Below are 18,940 nucleotides of genomic sequence, written 5' to 3' on the forward strand. Positions count from 1 at the left end.
CAGCTCGGTTTCTAGGCAACTGCTATAGGAGTTCTGAACCTCACTGGGGACAGAATATGAGCAAGTGTGCGTGTACCAGAGTCTAATGTGCTTCCTCCTGCTCCCCTCAACTCCCCACCTTCCTTCTTGTCTGTTTGCCCCCTCATATTTACAAGCAAATTATGACTTAGAGGGGGAGGGCAGAAGATGCTAAATATCCATGAAGCCCAAAACCCTGGGGAGGACTGAGTCTTGGAAAATCATCCTAATGTTAGCCATTACTTACCAGAGCATTTTCTGTGTGGTGGGCTGGGCCCTCGTGCCTCTCCCCGGGTTAGCTTGTTGAACCCCTCTACTAGCCCCACGAGGCAGGCACTATAATTTCAAAGATGGGGAAAGTGAGGCTGACAGAAATTGAAGCCTAAAAGTCACCCAGTGAGAAGGTGGCAGTGCAGGATTTGCACTCTGGTCTGTCTTAACTGCTGTGTTCCTCAGCACACAGGTGCTGACAAAACAGAAGCTTGATCGGCTTTCAGTTCTGAGATAAACTGGTTGACTATTTTTTTTAAAAGGCATGCAAACCCCACCCTACAATGCAATACATATTATTACCTATTGTGCTTAATGACTAAATGGAATGGAAGGATTGTTTTTCATGGACCTGCCAGGCGGACATAAAAAATTCATTAGCAGGGTGAGAGGCTTTTTTTCTAGAGCATACCGGCAATCTCCAAAGCACTCTTGGCTTCTAATTGGAGATAGATCACAGACAATGGAATAAGGCACAAGACTACCAGCCTGCGATCTTTGGACCCGTGTTCTCCTGCCTGATTGTTCATGGAGATGACTTACTGGAGACAGGGAACACTCCTCAGGAATTTGCAATGGCTACTTCACTAAGCATCAGGACAAGGGGAGGGGTCTGAGGCGTTGGTGCCATTGGTGTGTGTGTGCATTGGGGTGGTGGTCAAAGGCTCCCCTTCTGGGTTTACAACTTGGGTCTTGCCTGTCACCATAAGAAGCAGCTCTTAGTGGCCCCCTGATCATAGGATGGTTGTCTGCTGCTGCTTGTCCTTGTCATAGTACATTAAGAGGTATCCCAAAAGGTGTGAAACCTCTGCCCAGGACCACAGGCCAGCTGTCTCCCATTCACTCAGGGTCTGCTGAGCTGCATCAGCCTGAAAGCTGTTCCTGTCACTGTTTGGTTCCTGGGATTAAGCTGTCATCTCTCATCTTCCTCTCATGTTTGAGATGACCTTACATCAAGTCCTAGCCTGGTGCCTGACACAGAGCAGGAACTTAGTAAAAGATGTCTATAGTCACCCAGCCTTCCAGGTCCTGTCCTGACTGTGACCATGTGCATAATATTTTCTCTGCCTGGGATATGTCCCCCTACACCCTCTATATGTTTTGCCTGGTCTTTTTCTATTCCCTTTTCCAGGCCAACCACTGCCAGTAAGTACAAAAATCAAAGACCTACGATGGATATTGCAGGTAAAGGTACATGAGCCTGAACACATGCCTTTTGAGGCTGTATGTAGTCTTCCAACCACCACAGACACTCTTACCAATAATCTGGTCTGTGATTCATTCTCTTCTCCTCCTCCTCCTTCTTCCTCCTCCTCCTCCTCCTCCCTCTCCCTCCTCCTCCTCCTTCTTCTTCTTCTTCTTCCTCTCTTCCTCCATATACACACTTCCTCCCCTAAGCCCTGAGAGCTCTTTAAGCTATTATTTTTATCTTTCTATGACGACCAATAAAGGGCTGCTCAATTGTACAACCCAAGGGTGTTATTAACATTGTATTCTACAAATGGCCTTTTGGGGGCACTATTCCCTTGGAGCACAAATTGTGAATGGTGCCCCTGGAATTGTACAAGGGGCAGATGCGCTCTGAACATATACTGTCTCCCTGCAAGTCTTTATGCTTCCCTGAAGCTTTCAGGAAAAGTTCACAGGATCGAAGTGTTGCTTTGCAGCTACTGTGCACTTTGGGCTGTCTCAGGGCAGGGATGGGGATTCAGATTCCTGCTTTAAGTAGTCGTTTGGATCTTGTTCTATTGAATAGATTCCTGGAAAAGCTCTTCTGATTTAAAGATTATCTTGCAAGGGGTGCCTGGGTGGCTCGGTTGGTTAAGCATCTGACTCTTGATTTCGGCTCAGGTCAAGATCTCAGGGTCATGAGATCAAGCTGCTACATTAGGCTCCATACTGAACCTGAAGCCTGCTTAATATTCTCTCTCTCTCTGCCCCTCCCCCGTTTGTGCTCTCTCCCTCTAAAAAAGCGGAGGATTATCTTGTAAAATAGTATTCTAATTGATTTTTTTAACTTTGCATCTACCTGCTGCCAGGAAACTCTTGTCTGGAGCTAGTCTGACCGAGAATGATTCCTAAAGCTAAACACACAGTCAGATGTGCTGAAGGGCCAGGCCATGCATTTTCTTTAAACGGCACCACTGGGACTGACAGGGCAGCCCAAAACATTCAGAAATTCCTGACCCTCAAACTTTGTCTGCTTCAGACACACCTCAGGAGAACTTGCTGAAACATCATTAGACCCTTCTCAGGCTCTTCGATTTGGCTGTCCTGCATTTTTTTCAGCTCAGGGAAGAAAAGTGCTGCTGTGAGCATTTTTGCTGACTTTACTCTTGTTTTTGTGGGAAATTTTGAGGAGATAAAGTCCAGGTAAGTTTCTAAGGGGCCCACCTGATCTGGTGGTATATGACAAGGTGTGGCTGTGGTGAGGTTTGATTTTGGGGAAATGTTTCACTCCATGTCACTGCCCATCTGTTAAAATGATTTATCTAACATATCTGGGCTTCACCCCCCCCCAAAAAAAAAAGGAAAGAGAAAGAAGGAAAGAAAAAGAAATTGTGCTCTCCGTGTAAGTATTTTTTTTTTTTGCAAGAAAAGGGCCAGAAAATGCCTTTGGTCAGACAGTTGGGCAGCTTCCCTCAGATTGAACAGGGATCATTGAACATCCTGGAGTCCCTAAAGGTAACCTCCCATGTGTAGGTAAACTGATTGGGGGAAGACATCTGTTGAAATCCTATGGGTTTTGAGAGCTATGATGGTGGGATCAATGAGATATCAGCAAAGAATGGCCAGTATGGTCGGGGAGATCTTGGAGGACCCATACTCTACAGAGACACCTTGTGGTAGTAAGAAGCAATAGCAGCAGAGACGCAGTGAGCATTAGCTCTCTCCTCCTCTGAGTGTATGTGCAAGGTAACAAGTAAACCTGTTTCTCTCCAAAGGGAGAAGTGGAGCTCCTAGAGCGAGACACTTGACTTCCTGAGACATTTCATGTGATGGTTAACTGGAAAAATAAAAGATGTTTGACTTCAATTTGTAGCCTCTTTTATATTACAAAATACATGGTTCGATGATGTAATTGTTTATTTTGTTCTCAGTGGTGAGATTGTGGGTATGGAGGAAGGACATAGGTTGATAGGTTGGTTCAGTGGTCATCCATCCTTTTCTCTCTCCACTGATTCAAGCTGCTTACTCCACTTCCAGTAAAAGTAATAGTAATATGAAGATCCCTAATAATGACAAGAGCCAACACTTACTGTGGCAACTCTATTCTAAATGTTTTCTGTGTATTGTTGTCTTAAAAGCAATGTCTGAAAAGGATCAGTATAGCTCTTTGTCTCTCCAGGTAAAGAGCAAACTATAGCATCTTTAACCTTCTTACAGTTCCATGCTCTCCAGCACCTGGTTTTCCAATCAGACAAGAATGAGACATCTCCAGGTCCCCTCACAGGTGATAAGAAAATCTCACCAGGGCAGCCCTGGTGGCACAGCAGTTTGGCGCCGCCTGCAGCCTGGGGTGTGATCCTGGAGGCCCGGGATCAAGTCCCATGTCGGGCTCCCTGCATGGAGCCTGCTTCTCCCTCTCCCTCTGCCTGTGTCTCTGCCTCTCTCTCTCTCTCTCTCTCTCTCTCTCTCTGTGTGTGTGTGTATGAATAAATAAATAAAATCTTTTTTAAAAAAAAGAAAATCTCACCTAAACAGGGGACAGAAGAACCCCAGTAGCATGGTCAAGCACTTGGGGGAGGTATACACACCAGCCATCAGGAGTATCGGCTCTTCTGGTTGTATTGTGTATTTAGCACTTAAGCAATCCAAGTACATGATATATGCATCTTAACTCATTTTATTTTTATAACTGCCCTGTGAAGAAGTTTTAATTATTATCCTCATTTTACAGATAAGGGCAATGAGACTCTAAGATAGGTCGTTTGCCCACTTTAAACACCTTATCGGGGGCAGAGCCAGGATTCATACTGGTTCCAAAAGTCATGACACATTATACTATCTGTCAGTACATTATTAGGTCAGGTGAAGTGCAGGTGCCTGGGAAACTGGTTTTAAAGATGTTTCTTGTTCTTAGCCACTTCTGGCATAGAGTCATGAGGAAATTAATACCTGTTGAAACATATTTACAAGCATTAATTTTGGAATAACAGGGTTTAAGTTGCCTGCTATTTTTATTATTGTTATTGCTTTGTGCTCCTGTGGGTTGTGGGTTGCACAAATGACACAGTGTCACTTTTCACACAGTGGGCTGCCAGATGAGTTTTGGTCCGGCATCCCAAGTGTTGCTCCTGAGCACTTGTTCAGGTGTTCTGAGGTGAGCTTGGCAAACCTGTGAGGTTTCTGGCTTTTTAATGCAATTTTGTTTCCTTTTACTTATAAGTGAAATCAAGACTGCAAAATGTCAGTTAACACTATAGAAAAGCCCCAGGCAGAGAGAGATGTGGTCAAAGGCTATAGTCTGTTCAGAAAAATGGGAGTTTTCATTTGCATTGCAGAAGGTGAATGGGATGTAGCCACTGGCAGTAGGCACATCTGGGTGCAAACAGTCTGGCTCATCCGGTGACAACAGTCACTTCTGGAGCGGCTGGGGGATTACAGGAAGCGCTAAGTAGGACAAATATTTTACGTGAAGAATCCTGGGGATGGTAAATGATCTCACTGATGCAGGCTGGCTCTGCCTGTGGCTCAGCTGGATGTTGCCAGTAAATTTAGGGAGGGGGGGTTATTTCATGAATACTTTACATTTTCATTTTGCTTTCCATAAGCTGCTTTTATTTGCTGCTGAAGATGATGCTAAAGGGAAAACGGGCAAAGTCACGTCTGAAGTATTTTCAGCCTCTTACCCTGTATTTCTTGCTTTTCTCTCTCTTAAGAGAGAAGAATATTTTGTTTTCAAACATTTTCAAATTAGGTACTTTTAGCAACTGAAACACAGTGTAAGTCTAGAGGACTTCAGTGAAGGGTTTAGAACCTTAAAGCTGGCACACTTTAGGAATTTATCCTAAGGAACTAAAGTAATAATGATCTAACTCTGAAGATGTCCATCCTTGTTTATGTAATGGGATGAAATTGAAAATAACCAAGAAGTCCAGTGATAGGAAATGGGTTATATATATTATGCTACATTCTTACAATGGAATATTACACAGCTATTAAGATGGTTGCTATGCTTGAGTGGATATTTGATATTGAAGAATTACTGCTATTTTTTAGATGTGGTAATGTCATTGTGGTTATGGTTTAAAAAAAGAGTCCTTCTCTGGATAATCATTTAAATATTTACAGATAAAATAATAAATGCTTCAAAATAATTAAGGAAGGTGATGTGTAAATGAAAAAAAAATGGCTATGAGTTGACAATCATTGATCTTAGCAATGGGTCTATAGAGGGTAATTGTATTATTCTGTCTGCCTTAATGGCTATTTGAACATTTTCTTACTAAGCTTAAAAAATGAAGTTGTAGATGGGCATGTATTGACTTGGAAGATGTTCATAATCTATTGGTAAGTAAAAAAATCAGGTTACCAAACAGTTTATGCACTTATAAAAATTACATGTCCATATAGAAAAATATTGGAAGGTGATATGCCAAAATATGAATAATCATTCTTCTGTGATGTAATTGTGTGTGATTCTACTATGTATTTATATCTATTGATCTGTATTTTCTAGTTTTTTAAGATTGTTTTATTTGTGTATTTTTTAACGTTCTTTAAAATATAGGGCTTGGGATACAGGAAGTGTCTACTAAAGCTGACCATATGCAAACTCAAAGAGCCCACAATTCCATTTTTAGGTATATTCTCAACAGAAATACATATGTTCAGTGAAACTCATGTGTAAGAGTGTTTGTTCTGTGGCAGCTCTGTTCATAATACCTTCAAAATGGAGACAGTCCAAATGTCCATCAATACTGAAATAGATACGTCGTGCTATCTTTTCAGAATGGAAACTAGGTAGACATTGAGAGAGAGAGAGAGAGAGAGAGAGCAGACTCCTTCCAGCTGAGACAGTGTGGATAAACCTCAGAAACATAATAGTGAGTGGAAACAACCAGGTACTATAAGAATGCCAACTATACAACTTCATTTATGTAAAGTTCAAAACAGGATAACCTGATCTCAGTCTTAGAAGCCAAGATAGGGTGGTGACTAGGGGGTGTGGCATGAGGAGGCTTTCTGGGGCACTTTGGTAATGTTGCTTTTCTTGATGTAGGTGTGGGTTACCTGGGCGTGTTCGCTTTGTGAAAAAGTATTGAGCTGTTTGCTTAATGATTTGTGTGCTTTCCTGCATTATATTATATTTCAATAAAAACTTCCAAAAAAGTTACAGGGCTTAATGCATGCAATATCTGCTCTAAGTGGTGGATTAGTGCTTTATTGTGTAGCCTGTGGTTACATCCATTAGAGTAATGGCTTGTTCAACAATCCCCATAGGAAGAGATTTAAAATTAATATGGAAATCCAGTACTAACCGCTGATTTGCAGTCTCCACTTATGAACTCTCCATCTTGATTCCCCCCGCCCAATCATATTTGCTCCAGCTCTCCCTAAAACATGACCCTCCAAGGTTCAGAACCTGGGATTAGGTGTGAGATTCTGCATCTCATGCCAAGGTCTGCCTGGAGCCCCCTGAATTGGGGACAGGAAGGAATCCATGAGCTCACAATCATATTGTAAAATAGCTACAGTTAGTCACACAGGGTACATGGATGAGGTAAGATACACAGCTATGATTTATCAAGCACTTACCTACCATAGGTCAGGCACTGTTCTAAGTGCTTCACATATATTAACTCTTTTAATACTCGCAAGAGCCCTGTGAGAGGGAGAAAGTAGTTATGCAATCTCCATGCTGGGGCTCAGAAAAATTAGGTAGTTTGTTCATCACTAACATGGCTTATAAGTGGTGACTGAATTCCCTGGTCTTGTCTGTTCTCAGAGCATTAGAAGAGCTAAGGGAAGGAACCGAAGCAGAAAAGGTTTTGTCTCCTTTTGTCCTCACCAAAGAAATCCCTGGAAGGGAGCACTGATTCCATCCTACAGATGAGAAGCTGAGGTTCAGGAAGGTAAAATGACCAGAGTCATTTTGTGACCAGGGTCACTCCACTGGTAAGGACAGGGCTCGGACTGTTTGTCTCCAACACTGATGCTTTTTTTGTACTACGATGATCTCACAAAACTAGCTGAAAAATCAAGACTACCTTTTATTTGTTGATAATTCCTCACCCATATATTCCTCACCCACATCTGTTCTCACAAATACCAGCAACAGTGGGAAGATCTTGTTTTCCCTGTATCCCATACCATAGATAAAGAAACTGAGGTCTAGAGAAATGAATTGATTTGTTCATGGCCACTTAGATAATAATTGGTAGAGCTGGGATTTGAATCCACTGCTGACTCCAATTGTTCTGATTGTATTATGTAAGCCCTCCAAGCCTTAACTATAAAACTGAGCGCCTTGCCTGTGATCTAGGAGAGAATTTCAGAAAACAAGGTTTTGTGCAGACCCTTATGTAATCAAGGGTTCAAGGGTTCAAGATATTTTGGTACTTAAATTTGACAACATGGTTTTTTGGTTGAGTTCTTTTTTATGTGGGATCCTCTGAGGTAGCCCTAGCCACAAGGAAAGGAATTAAAAAGATATTTACCCTCAGTGGAGAGCGGCACAAGAAAAGCAGAGAAGAAAACTTGCCCTAGAACTATGGTTAACTAGAGGTGTCAAAGACACACGAAGACATCAGTAAGAGAGAAAAAAAGTGGGGAGGGCCTCTGGGTCACATTCAAGATGATAAAAATGCAATTAACTTGAGTCAGGTTCCTTCAGCCCACAGCAGTGACCTACCCGTTGGGCATGTGGCTGTGTTTATCAGTTCTGGGCTGAGGACCCAGGGCCAGGTGCTTGCCTTTATGGAATATGTCAGGGACTCATTAATGTCCACTCGCTGGCTGCAGGGCGTGGGGATGATGTGACATGGCGGGGGAGGAGGGATGGTGCTAAGGTCTTCTTTGAATGACTCATGAGGTGCAATTCAGAAGCCTTAACTTTGCCTACATCCAAGGCATTGACTGGCATATAAATCCATGATCTTGAACAATTCTGGGGCTTTGAGGCAAGTCTCAAGTCAGGAGTTGGGGGGGGGCAGGTAAGGGTTTCAAAGGGGGAAGAATCAGGCTTGAACTTCTAAATGAAGAAGTTCTGAGTTCCAGGCTATGAATGCGGAGGTCCTGGGTGTTGAATGGTGAGATGCAAAAGTTACTGAGAGCTGTCAGTGAATGTCTGAGGTCAACTATAATTTTTCCAACTATTTAGGTCCACTGATTAAAAGTCAGCCTCATTCATAAAGGGATTTGGGTGAGGTCTGTTTCTTCTACTGGTCTTTTATGTGCCAACCCTCAAATCGAGTTAACAAGGTGTCATTATAGACCTAAAGTCTCCTTAGAGTCTTTTAGTTTAGAGATGACAACTAAATTATGCCCTGGGTAGCAACTCTAGTCCATAGTGGTGCCTATCTGGAGTGCTGGGTTGAGAGGATTCTTGAACCCAAATCTGGGCTCATGTGGAAAGAGTGCTGTGGTCCACTGGTGATGTCTGCCTTGGGCACAGGATAGAGAAGTGGGGGAATGTGAGCCACATATCTATCATCCTGGATCTAACTTAATTAAATTATTAGTCTAATCTCTTCTTGTTTCAAAAAAAAAAAGTTGGGAGAAACTCACTCTACCTATCAGCTCAGACACAAACCATATCTCAAAGCGAATGTCCCTTATTAAACACTGTCAAATCATAAATAATTAATTCATCCCATCAACAAACACTTACTTGTGGACCACGACAGTGGACATGATATAGTCTAGGCTATGATAGATCTTACTTCCTGGTGAGGAAGGCAGAGATGAAAACAAGTTATTGTAGCACATGGGCTCTGCTTTTCCCCTATCCCTCATATCCAATCCATTAGCCAGTCCCTTGGCTCCAAATAAATACTGAATCCATCTACTTGACTCCAGTTCACTGCTATTTGCCTGCCAGACCATTGTCAACTCTTACAACCTTTCGACTGGGCTCTACACAGCAGAATGGAATGTTCTCTTAAAAATCAGATCATAGCCTTCTCTTGTTCAGAGCCCTCCAATGGATTCTCATTACACTTTAGGCTAAGACCCAAATGCTCACCATGACCTACGAGGCCCAAGGCCCATCTCTCTAATTTCATTTCCTGGTTCTCTCACCCTCTCTCAGCTCCAGCCACACTGGACTTCTCTCTGCTTCTCTAACACTTCCAGCTTGTTCCATCTTTGTCACTCATCCCCCTTTATTGTCCTCTGGAGTTTACCTGTCATCCTCTACCTCACTTCCTCCTGTATCTTTATGTGAATGGTTCTTTCTCACCATTAAGATGCCAGACCCTGGGCCCCCTTTACAGAACAGCCTCCTCTGATCACTCTAGCTCAAGTAGTAGCTTTCTCCCATTGCCATGCTGTGTGCATCACCTTGTTTTATATTCTGATAGTATTGAGCCCAACTGCCCCTCCCATCCTGTTTAAGCACTTGCTAACTTGTTTGTTGTCTTTGCCCCATTTTAATGCACATTATTGCTTTTCATTCACCGAGGACAGGAATTTTGGCAGTTTTGTTCACTGCCATGTCTTCAATATATGCAATGATGCCTGGGGTATACCTGGCGGTACTTGATGTTCAATATTTGTTGAAGAAAATGAATGAACACAGAAAACTAAAATGCCTAATCTCATACAAAAAAACCAGCTTCTTCCTTTGCCAAAATTCCATTTTTGTTATTTCTAACTGCCTTGAGTCAGCTTCCTACCAAATGCAGCTAGGAAGCAAAATCTCAGACTTCGGGAACACTTTTGTAATCTGTACCCTGCTGGGGTCTGCTGGGGAGTATGGGGAGGTGGGTAACTCATCAGTGTTTATTTGAGATTTTGCCTAAATAAACTTCGGGCAAATCATGAATTCAGGTCAACATTGCAGTTGTCTTAGCTTTAGAGATGTTTATTTTACTTAAAACACTTGCAATAAAAAGCGCCAGCCGCTTTGGAGGACGATATGTCATTGGCTGCACGAGTCATCCCAGAACTGGGCACATGCAGATGCCCTAATTGTCAACTTCCAGTAGGAGAAATTCGACAAGTAAGCACAGAGCCTGCTGCCTAGTTCCACCAAACATCTGGTGGAGCAGGCGAAGAGGAAAGCAGTTAGATTTTTATTCTTTTTAGCATCATGTTAAACTGGCCATGAAACTGGGGATGGTGCAATTGAATTATAAGAGGGCTGAAGTATTAAATAAAAATCTAAGATGTAGTCAAGGTGTTTGGTTCGTGTTAGGCTAAAGTCTAATAGGAGGTGAAGCGGGTTTGAAACACAGTAAGTGGAAAAGACAACATCTTCTTTGCTAATAATTCGCTTCATTTAGTCTTGGGAGAGGGGCACATGGGGTTTGCATCCCTTCGAGAGGTGATTTCCTCTGCAAAGCAGGGTGTTTCCTTCTGGAGGGGACGCGCTGTTCCCTTAAATGTCAGTGGGATCCAGGAGTGTGGCCAGGTGGAACATTTTATTGTTGTTTCTTGTTTTCTTGCTTGCGGCTTTTCTGCTGGCCTTTTCCACATTCTCTTTCATGTCCAGTATTTGGACAGGCTAAGCCTGTCCAATGAGGATGTTCAATTCTAGTGAGTTTCAGAGCCATGGTAAATGCATCTGGCAGGAGTGACAGTCTCAGCTTGCCAACTCAAGGGTGGCAGAAAAGCCACTGTCTTTATCACCTTTTGACTAAAGCCCTATATTCTGCTGGATTAGTTGTAAATTCAGCCTTAGTCATTTTGGGGGGGGGGGCATGTCCTCAGGGATGTGCCTGGGAACACTTAACAACTGTCTCTCCGGGGGTACAAATAAGCCCTGATTTGTGGCATTTGTGGATTTCTGTGACAAATATTTCCACTGTGGCTGATTTCGAGCTACCAATGTGATGTCAGTAAACATGGAGCCGAGAAGACATTTGCACCAGCCCGTTATACAGCGTTCCCACCACAGATGCCATAACCAGAAATATCATCAAGAGCACAGATAACAGTAAAATGTATAAAATCATTAGGAAGTGATGGGTTTTGAGTCTTTATTACCTTCATTTAATATGATGTATTTAATTATAAGTTTATATAATTTTATTTTTAACCATAGCTGTGTTTAATAATTGGCTTGCAAATTTCCTGAAAACTTAGTGGTCCATTTTCATTACAAGCTGGCTCAGCACTGCTCGTTGCCCTTCTTGGGCTGGATGGAGTCTACATAGATCAAGCCATCTGTTGGTATCTTTAGTTATCAACTATTTGTCTATAGGATACAGATTATTGTGTAAACTCTCATTTTTCAGGCTCTAGTGATTCTGGTTATTTGCACCTAGAGCTTTGGGTCAGACTCATCTACTTTAAGGTTGATAGTATTCAGCTGCTAAGAACCAACTTGGTCTAATGGTTGTATGGCCAGTGTCTGTTCTGATTGATTGATACCCATGACATATGGTTGCTCTGTGTTTTGAACCTCACCTCTGATCCAAGTTCCATGCTGCACTATTCCTTCTGAAGCCTCGAATATCCTCCAGTCATGACCACGGATCAGAAGACAGATCCCCTGTTGAGGTGCTCATTCTCTGCTGAGCAATCCTCTTTCTCTGCTGCCTGTCCCTGATGCTGCCCCCATTCCGGCAACTCTTGACTTCTTGATGCTACCTCTCACCATTCCCAGAGGCCCCAAAGTTCCCAAGGCATCAGCGTCAAAAGCCCTCTAGCCTGCATTCAAACACTGTAAGGCCAATATGTCCACAACTAACAGAGGAGTCCTTGTGGATCTCAGCCCTCAATTCCCAGACCCAAGTTCACATGTCATCCTTGAGCTCAGCTCCATGGGAGAGTCTGAGACTGAGGTCCATCAGCTCTCTAGCTGGGGATATTCTCTGCAGGATTATCTCAACATTGACTATTAAATTAGTCTGCTTGGGCTGCCATCACAGAATACCATAGACTGAATGGCTTAAGCAACAGACATTTATTTTCTCTGTTTTGGAGAAGCTCAAGATCAAGGGTATCAGTAGGATTGGTTTCTCCTGATGGTTCCCTCATTGGCTTGCAGACAGTAGCTTCCTGATGTGTCTTCTCTTCTGATAAGGACACCAGTACTGATGAATCAGGGGCCCATCTCTGGGACCCCACGTAACCTTAATTACCTCTTTAGTGGTCATATCTCCAAGTATAGCCATTAGGGGTTAGGGCTGCGACATATGAATTGTGGGGGGTGAAGTGGGGGAGACACAGTTCAGTCCATAACAACCACTGAGCAGTTGAAAAGTGATTGGTCCAAACTGACATGTGCCCTAAGTGTAAATTCATCGCTCCTCATTTTGTATCATTTTGTCACTTTTCATTGTGTATGAAGAATGAAATATAGTATTTCACTGATATTTTTTATATTGACGACATGATGAATGATAACACTTTGGATATATTAGGTTAAGTAGAATTTCTTTCACCTGTTTCCTTTTGCTTTTTAAAAGCAGCATGGATATTCAAAAATGTAAAATTACATGCATGGCTTGTATCACGTTTCTGCTGCACCATGGGTGTCGGTACTTGCCTTAGTCCCTTCATGCCATTCCTCCTCCCCACCTTCCAGGCCCACACCTTCCAGCCTCCTCTTGGGCTCAGCTATCCCATCCCATCAGCTGTGCTGCTGGATGGAGAAGGGGTGGAGGTGCAGGTGGGCAGTGAAGACAGAGGGGCTTCCAGAAGAGGGACAGGAAGGAAGGAAACATGTTGCCTTGACTCTCTGTGGTCTGGCTCAGAGTGTGAGACATATGAAATAAACAGGCCTTCCACAATGCCTATATGACCCTGTCTTTGCACATCCTTATGTGTTTCATGCTCAGAGAGTCTCCATCCTTTACTCTGCCTTGACTTGCTTTGCCAAGAGTCCCATTTATGATCCCACCTTGGAACCATTCCAGATCCTAGGACAGAGTCAAGGGGTGAGAGGGAGAAAAAGCTCAGCTCACCACCCAGAGATGACTAAGATGTGATTCTGGACCTCAGTTTGCCCATACCATCATACAGGAAGGAGTTGGGTGGGGTGGGGGGGGAGAAGGATACAGACGGTGTTGTGTTTAAGGCCTTGCAAGGCACACTTTGCATGCATTATTTCATCCAGTCCTTCTAGCAACTGCATATTATATTCATTTTACAGGTGAGAACACAGAGACTCAGGGAGGCTAAATAAGTTCTCCAGTGTTACCAGCTGGCAGGTGGCCGGGCCAGTATTTGAGACTGAGTCTATCTGACTCTGGGCTACCATACTGTGTACCTGGAGTCAAAAGGAGAGATTTTTCTGGAGTACATGGGAACTCTCTTGAGTTGGATTCAGGTCCAGGAAGGGAAGCAAAAGAAATTCTAGGCAAGAACTGGCATGAGCAAGGGTGGAGAGGTAAGTCCAGTGCAGGTACTCCCTGAAAAGTCCAACCAAGGGCTACCCTCCTGTAAGTCTTCTGCTTAATGTTTAGGGTTGGGGGACTTGGCAAGAACTTGTAGATACTGCCCCACAGCCTGCTCATCCCTATCAGGTTGTCTATGGTTTATTCCTTGCTGGGCTCACTCACCGGCTTCGTGTAAGGTCTTTTTTGAGGTTTATTATTTCCTTGTCCATATACTTGATGCTCCTCATTGGCTTGTCTGGCACCTGATGAGAAGGCAAGAAGTGAAAGATAAAAGTGTTAGAACAACCGTTACAAATGGAGCCAGACTACAGGAAGCTCATGCATTCATCTGAGATCTCCGACCAGGTTGGTGGGGTCCTGGATGATGCAACAACCTTCTCTACACCAAAGAGGGATCATATATACAGTGGAAATAGCAAAGGCTTTGGAGATGGGCAGACCTAAGCTCTGACCACGGTTCTGTCTGGTAGCTGGATGTGTGATCTCAGACAAATTACTCAACCTCTCTGAGCGTCAGTTTTTTCTGCAGAGTGGAAGAATAATTTTCTTATCTTCTTGTGACAGTTAAAGTCATTGCCAAATTCCTGACTCATAGCAAGCGTTTGATAAATAGAGGCTCTTATTAGCATCATACTCAAAGCAAAGAATTAAAGGTTAATAATCATTGTTGGTGACATAGGTAGCTGATTTGGAGAGCTAAATCCTGTCAATGTAAAGATGCCAAGGTCCTTTTTTTCCCCTCACTGTCCCCATAGCAGGGTTTTATGAGTGATTTATCCAGGTGGTTGTTCATGTTTTTTTTTTTCCTTCTCTTTCCAGTATTCATTTGCTTTGCTGGGCCATAAAGGAAACCTCCCAAGACTTAAATTCATTCCTCAGAGGTTGATACCAGGTCAATGTAAAGAAGAGAGTTAAATTAACTGTATTCTAGGGAATCCCTGGGTGGCTCAGCGGTTTGGCGCCTGCCTTCCGCGCAGGGCATGATCCTGGAGTCCCGGGATCGAGTCCCACATCAGGCTCCCTGCATGGAGCCTGCTTCTCCCTCTGCCTGTGTCTTAGCTTCTCTTTCTCTCTCTGTCTCTCATGAATAAATAAATAAAATATTTAAAAAAAAAAATTAACTGTATTCTAATGTAAAAGTCACTTTTCTCGGCCCCAGTTTAGTGAAACAATAATAAGACCATTATCTGGATTACCCTGTCTTGAAATGAATTCCTGCAGTACCATTTTTTTTTTAATCAGAGGAAATCTCAAGAAATTATGGGAAAATGGGTGCTTTCAGATGAAGCTGGTGGGAGAATACATTGCAGTGACTTTTCTGAAGGGCAATTCATCAATGCATACTAAATGCTGCAAAAGTGCACTTGCCTCCAGATCTAATGATTCTTCTGCTTCAGGCATCCTATGGGAATATCCCTGCATGGGCACAGAGATCCATCAACAAAATTGTTCACTGGGATGCTGCTTGTAAGAGCAAACTCTTGGAAACCACCTATACATCTTCACAGTGGAAGACAGGTTAAATAATTATGGTGCATCTAAACAATGGAATAGTATGCAGCAATTAAATGTGGTGACAATATGATGATGGAAGTGTATTTTTATTTATTTATTTATTTATTTATTTATTTATTTATTTATTGGAAGTGTATTTATTGACATACAGAGATGTCTGAGTTCTTTGAGTGAGAAGACATGTTACAATATGAAACGCACAATTCTGCTTTTGTTTTTTCGGAAATGATCCATGCTTATGTACACAAAGATACGAAAGATACACAAAGCCATACCCCTCAAGTGCAGAGATTCTCTCTGGGGGTGGGATATGGCAAGTTTTACTTGACTTGTCTTTAGCGTATGTGAAATTCCTGTTGCTCTGCGATAAATATGACTCAGGTCTGTGATAAACAAGGAGAAAAGATTACAAAAAACAATAAGTGACCAAGTGAAGTTTGGCAAAGGCCGATTGGTAGTACTGTGTTGAGAGTGTTTTCCCAAAGGCAGAGTGAGGATGGATGGTGTGCTTACTGACAGAAGTCACAATATGGATGTGTCAGAGGGGAGGCGTGCTGTTTCTCCAGCAGCTCTCATCACCCACTTTCTCTGAAAATGAAATTGTGCGGTGATGCCCTCTGCTCTGGGCCTTTTATGTGGAACGTGGAAGGTAAGGAGTGTGGCTGCATCAAAGGTGAATGCTGTTTGTGGCTGTATGGTGGGAGTGGACAGTGGGGTCTGGAGCCAGGGAAAGGGACTGTCACTGGTCTGCCTGATTCCCAACCTTTTTTCTCCTGGATCACCCAGTGCATGTCCTGTGCAAGGCAGCTTCCATGAAGAATGGAGAGTCTCAGGGCACCTGGGGGCTTAGTCAGTGAGGCATCTAGCTCTTGATTTTGGCTCAGGTCATGATCTCGGTTATGAAATTGAGCCCCATGTCAGGCTCTGTGCTCAGCACGGAATCTGCTTGAGATTCTATCTCTCCCTCTCCCTCTGCCTCTTCTGCCCATCACTTGTGCATGCTCTCTCTAAATAAATAAATAAAATCTTAAAAAAAAAAAAGAGTGGAAAAAAAAGGAGTGGAGAGTCTCTGGTAATCCCCCAGAGTACTTGGCACTAAAGTTCCTCTCATCCACTAAGTAAAATATATAGGGTACAGAAAAGCATCTGGGATAGCCTTGAATAAACTCAACTAGATATGAAACAGTGAAGTCATGTATAAACTTTATCTCTGTAGTTATTGTTAGCAATGAATTATAGTTAATACATCTTAATATACCTGGGTATTTTAACCCTTGGCTGAAAATTCATGGCAAAACTGTTAGTTTTCATCTTGAAGGATGGGTGAAGTGGGAGAGGAGACAGATCTCCAAAGAGGTATGTAAAGATCTCCTGAGTACTTTCTAAAACTTCTACATAATGGACATTTGCTTTCTTCACACCTGGCATTGCTTCACCCACCCTCTTGATACAAGTTCCCTCATTAGACCATTTGCCCCTCCCCCATGGGGCACTTGCACCCTGCGAAATAGTCATGGTAACAGCAGCAGCAGTGGTCCTGAATGGCTGAAGCCAAACAGCACAGCCCATCCTCCATCACAGTGACTGGTTCAGAAATGGTCATGTGATATAGTTTGGGCAAATGATATGCAAGCAGACATTTGCCAGGGGCTTCTAGAAAGCATGATTCCTAGATCTTCTGAGGAACTACAGGCAGAGAAGTTCTCATTGACTATAATTGGAGAAGCAGATATGTCTGGGAGTTAGTTGCTGGCGGCTACATTGTGCCTATGGGGACACAAGCCTCCAGTTGAAGAAGATGCGGGGGAAGGCAGGGGGAAGAGACAAAGAAAAAATTGTTCCATGGTGCCTCATTAAACTGAATCAAGCGCCACTAGACTTTTCATGAACATCTCCTTTATTATTCAAACCACCTTGAATTGGATTTTCTGTTACCTGCAACCATAAGTTTTCTATCTGAAATATGTCCTCCCTTGGGTGTGCCAAGGCAGTCAATAGATCAAGAATTATTTTAACTCATCCTCTTTTCTCTTCCCTTCCTTTCCCTTCCTCTCTTGGGTGATCAACATCAGATGACATCCATCTTGGTCCATACTGAGGTGAAAGCAATGAAATTTGCCATGTGAAACATTTGAAGTCAAGGTTACCTCTCTTCCTAATCCCTCTTTTTTTTTTTTTTTTTTTGAGCACCTCATTAACTCTTTGCTACAGGACCAAAGTAACTTCCTTAAAAGATATTATGAACTAAAAATATTTATGAACAAAGAAAAAAAACCAAACACACTCAAATTTCCCTGCCAGATAATTTGAAAACACACGATTGAAAGCCTACTTGAAGTCAGTTGTGTACATATCACTTTCCTATATGTCTCAAGTTTCACCCCCTCAGGAAGCAAATATGATACTATCCAAATTTCACACATTCCCCCCTTCCCTCCTCATTCAATCTTGTTTATGGATAGTTGTCTATAAAAGAGAATTTGTATTGACTAGGGTTGGTGCTGACCAATTTATAGCAGTAAAGCCAAATATCCCTTTGACTTGACACAAAACTTTAGCAGGACAGGATCCTCGCCCCAAACCCTGCAATTATGTCAGCATTTCAAGGGTTTCTCAGGAAACCATTTTCACTGTGACCATTGTTTAAGCAATTATAATAAGCCAGCGGTAATGATTGGCATCGAATGAGGGAGTTCTGGTTGTCAGGACATTTATTAACACCATTTGATATTAGCAAAATTAAAAGTGTATAAGATATCCAGGATTCACTATCTCTACAGCTTTCTGTAGGACAGTTTAGCATGTGTATATGTAACCTTAAAAACACGTATGCTCATACTCTGAGCAATTCCACTTTTATCCAAGGAAATTTTGCAGCATGGATTAAAAGATTTATCCATGAGGATGCCTATCATGGCTGTATGTATAATAGTGAAAAACATCTAAATGTCCAGCAAAAAGCATCGAGGGGATAAATCATGGTCTATCCAGATGATGGCAAATGATGCATTTGAGTTTGGTGCTACTGTTTAATGTTGCTATTGATGTATATTTGTTACTATGGAAAGGAATATAATTTCAAGTGAAAATGTGTGTTATAAAAATATAAAGAACTTAGATCATAGAGAGTTTTAAGATTCATATTCATAGAAATCTATGGATATTTCTAAAAATGCATATATGCTAATACAAATTATGTTTTAAAGCAATGATATACAGCAAGGTATATATGCAAGGACATAATCAACTAGAAGTAAATATAACAAAGTGTTAATAGGGATATCATCTCAGGGTGTTTGAATTACGGGTAAAGGGTAATTTTTTATTTGGGTCATCTTTTTCCCCTTCTTTAAAAATAATTTACTTGTATTAATTATCTAATAAAATAATAGTGTTTTCATGTTTATAAAGCAATTCCAACTGATTCTATCAATATAAGCTTTGAGGGGCTGGACAAGGTGTGTGTGAGCCAGGCTCCAGAGTGTGCAGGGGAGAGCAGAGGTGGAGTGACGGATACAGAGGGGGAAGGGGATGTGGATTCAGAGTCCCAGCTCCTTGTCACTCTACCTCTAGCTGTGTGACCGCAGGTCTGTCACCCGCCTCTGTCCATCAGCGCTCCCACC

At 42.4% G+C, this 18,940-nt stretch overlaps 1 protein-coding gene across 1 annotated transcript in view; it reads right to left on the reverse strand.

The window, feature by feature from the left end:
• The window catches only part of CCDC60 (coiled-coil domain containing 60), a 150,581-nt gene that overhangs the window by 71,140 nt on the left and 60,501 nt on the right, over positions 1-18,940 (reverse strand). The window contains exon 4 of the mRNA XM_055323275.1: positions 13,965-14,044. Coding sequence (XP_055179250.1) covers positions 13,965-14,044 — 80 coding nt within the window. The remainder of the gene's footprint in view (positions 1-13,964; positions 14,045-18,940) is intronic.

This window comes from Nyctereutes procyonoides, unplaced genomic scaffold, assembly GCF_905146905.1.
Source record: "Nyctereutes procyonoides isolate TBG_1078 unplaced genomic scaffold, NYPRO_anot_genome, whole genome shotgun sequence".
NCBI classification, from domain to species: Eukaryota; Metazoa; Chordata; class Mammalia; order Carnivora; family Canidae; genus Nyctereutes; species Nyctereutes procyonoides.